The following is a 3,670-nucleotide window of genomic DNA, read 5'->3' as shown; positions in this document are numbered from 1 at the left end:
GCTCAGTTCGTTGCCAAACAAGATTGTAACATGCAAAATTGGACATGCACAAGCTTTTCTCCCACCACCTAAATCATGGGACAAGCGTCCATTTATCCAAGAGACAATTGGTGATTAAAGAACGGAAGAAGCAAATTGAAGACCAAAGCCCACCACTCCACCAAGAAAGAATTCTTTAGTGAAAACAAGTTGAAGAAGGGAGCACGCAGATTAGAGACAAACTCCACTACTTTCAAGTGTTAAAATGGGAATTATGAATCTCATATGCCACTTGATATCTACCGTGTTGGTCTTTGAGCAAGACAACAAGTCTAAGGCCAAAAGTACATGCTTTGAAAGTTTGCTGGGCAGTTAACACCAAAACGTGAACTACTAAATTAATGGATTATTGATCAAATAAATATATCTATTAATTTAATAGTTTGCCAAACAATTCTCAAACACGGTTGGGTCTCCTACAAAAAAAAATGGAAGCAAGCCCACTCTACAAATGTCCACATCAAATCTTTGACTCCAATCTCAAAGCTCGTCTCGATGGGTGTCCAAAGCAATTACTCACTTGAAGCAGATCACCATAGTTCCCGCGAAGTAACACAAAGTTCACTGCACAGCTCAGCATGATGAGTGTCCAAATCAAAATTGGCGAACACTCTCCCAAATTGGGTTCTCACTCAAAAAGTCTATTTGACGGGTTCAAAAAAAATTATACACATCCGTCGAACATAAAAGTCGGTACAAAACCGAAAAGTCAAGCCTAATGAACTACAGTGGTTTAATCCCTTCACAGGGTATGTAGGCAGTCTAGCGACCCACTAGATGCAACCGCAACTCCAAACAGAATCCCTGACTCGACCAATCAAATTCAGCTAGTCCCAAATGAATCATTGACTCCAGTCAAATTCTCCCAACACCACAAAAATCAAATCCATTCCAAATCACACAAATAAAGTCCTAACCAAATTCAAGGGCTTTAAACCCTTCCCCAAACAAATTCAAAATAAATGGGTCATCTACCCATTTAAATCTCAAAAGCCGGAACTACATGTGGTTTGATCCCGCAAAGGGTATGTAGGCAATCTAGAAACAAACTAATCTAGATACAACCGCGTCTTATACACAAAATCGAATCCCTGGTTCACTTAAACCAAATTCATCCCAAACACTACTCTAATTCCAAAATCAAAGCCCTCCAATGAGTCATTCACTCATTGGAACTCTTGAACTACGAGTGGCTTGATCCCTCTCCGAGGGTACGTAGGCAACCCGATCAAATATCCGGGTGCAGCCGCAAAAACAAACAAACACACAACCCATCAATTGGTTTCTTCATAAATGGAATCAAAGGGTGTTTCCCTATAACAAGGGATTGTAATTAAAAGACACATTCTGTCTTGAATGGGTCGAACCCAAAGTAATAAAAACTCTATTCACTAAATGAATACGAGTGAAATTATGTTGGGTGACATTTACGCTCACTGTGTGCAATTTTCTCTCAACAATCTAGAAGACATGCATGTATGGGACATCATAGAGGATGCAAAGAAAGGTCGTGCAATCGTCCTGACCACTCACTCAATGGAAGAAGCTGACATATTAGGTGACCGGATAGGAATTATGGCAAAGGGTAGGCTCCGCTGCATTGGAACTTCAATCAGGCTGAAGTCGCGATTTGGGACTGGTTTCATTGCTAATGTGAGATTCAAAGAAAGCACAAATGTATTGTTATTATTGAAAATAAATTGGTAAAAGTCTCTACAGTATTCCAAGCCATACTGAAGGTCACCTTGGGGACCATATCAGGGTTAAAAAATGACCTACCAACTACACAGCATATGTACAAAGGATATCAAGTCAGAACCAACCAATTTGTACACAGGGAAGAAGAACAATCGTCTCTATCTCTCTCTATTACTCGGCGTAAGTGATAGAGAGAGAAAACACGGCTGAGAGTGAGTGTGGCTCATCCACACTCAAGGTGAGTGTGAGCCTAGCACTCCCCTTGCTTTGATGATGCATCAAACAACCTTTATGTTTCAACATTTAGATTCAATACTAACAAATTATCTTAGATTCTTAAACATTTTGAAAATTACTATTCATTAATATCAATAATTTTATTGGGTACATTCTCAAAAATAATAATAATAATAATTACAAGAAAGCACACAAAACGAAGAATAATAGTGATTGACAAATCCTTGTTTTCTTGGTCCATAATCTCAATCCTAATGCACTAGGCCAGCAAACAGAGCATCAAAAGCCTCAGCATACTGTTTCTTCAAAACCAATCCAACCTCAACACCTCCAACACCATTCTTACTATCCGAAAGAGAAATGGCTCCCGTCTTATCAATGGAGATGACGTCAACCCTTTTAGGCCTTCCCCATCCAAAGTCGGTATCATAAACCTCAAACCTATGTGACCCTGCAATCGAATATGTCCTACCATACAGCGAAAAATCCAGAAATTTCGAAACCCAATTCTCTGCCCCATCCAAAAGCCCTTTCTCCAAGCTTCTTACAGCTTCTGTAATTGCACTCACAGCTACAACCAGTCCATCTTCACCCAATAGCCCTTTTGTTTCCGCAACTGCTACACGACCCACTATGCAGTTACCAAAATACGTTGCAGGTATTGGAGGGTCCAACCGGGACCTGGAGTCCGCCCCGATGATGAGAGCCGTCTTCTCCCCTTTGATTTCTTCGGCCTTCACCATACAAACCCATGTGTAGGCAGAGACTAGAGAAAAAGTTGACAAATGGAGCGATGAATCAGAAGCCATTTTAGATGTGACATGCCCTCTAAGGGTTTGTATAAATGCGCGAGTGAACTCGAATATGCCACGAATCGAGTCTTCCTGATCTGGGGCCTTGCGATCTTTACTGATGGAGGCAATGCTTAAGCTTCTGTTGTCGGTCCGGCTGCCCTTGTTTTGGTGTTGGCTGGAGTAGAGTTCTGCGAACCCGGCCGGGTCCTTGACGACCCTTCTGTCGTAGAAGGGTACCAAAGACGAAGGCAGTGCCTGTGCTTCTTCATATTTGCATATATGAGCCCATGCTTTGACAAACGAGGTCCAAGTTTTGCCGTCAAGGATTGCGTGGTGCATGGTCGTTCCGATGGAGAATCCGCGGTTGGGATAGACAGTGATTTGCAATGCCATCGCCGCGGCTCGCTCATCAGTCACATCCAACTGAGGAACAAGAGGACTGAAATCTTGGGCTGCAAGAAAGATACTGTTAATGAGGTGGTCGAAATCTACATCGGACTCAGCTACGGTGAGTGAAACGGCGTCACCTTGAACGTAGCTTAGAACGGGTTTGAGGGAGTCTTGGGGCCAAGTGAGGTTTCCGGCGAGAGGTAGGAAGTGTTGGAGAGTGAGAGATAGGGAGGTTTTGAGTTTGGAAAGTACAGAATCGGTGGAAGAGGTTTGGTAAAAGTAGAGGCGTTCTACGGGTTGAAAACGGAGCCACAATAAGTCGAAGAATGTTAGAGGAAGTGACTGGTTCTCTGGTGAACCTGGTTTTGGTGCCACCCTGCAGACCTCAACTTTCTTCACTGATAAATTTGCCATCACCTCAGATTGATCGAGAAAGACTGGATATTGAAGAAGCTTTAACTATACACATCCATATATATAAGTCTCCCGAGTTGCATCTCTCTCTTGCTATC

The 3,670-nt window shown here is 42.4% G+C and overlaps 1 protein-coding gene across 1 annotated transcript; it reads right to left on the bottom strand.

Annotated features, from left to right (window-relative positions):
• Positions 1-2,078: 2,078 nt before the first annotated feature.
• On the bottom strand, positions 2,079-3,670 carry LOC133717699 (phenolic glucoside malonyltransferase 2-like). Its single transcript, XM_062144413.1, has one exon. The coding sequence runs from the start codon at positions 3,570-3,572 to the stop codon at positions 2,226-2,228; it is 1,347 nt and encodes a 448-aa protein (XP_062000397.1). The 5' UTR covers positions 3,573-3,670; the 3' UTR covers positions 2,079-2,225.

This window comes from Rosa rugosa, chromosome 6 (assembly GCF_958449725.1).
Source record: "Rosa rugosa chromosome 6, drRosRugo1.1, whole genome shotgun sequence".
NCBI lineage: Eukaryota > Viridiplantae > Streptophyta > Magnoliopsida > Rosales > Rosaceae > Rosa > Rosa rugosa.
The sequence above is the reverse complement of the archived record's forward strand: the minus strand, read 5'-3'. Positions and strand labels throughout refer to the sequence as shown.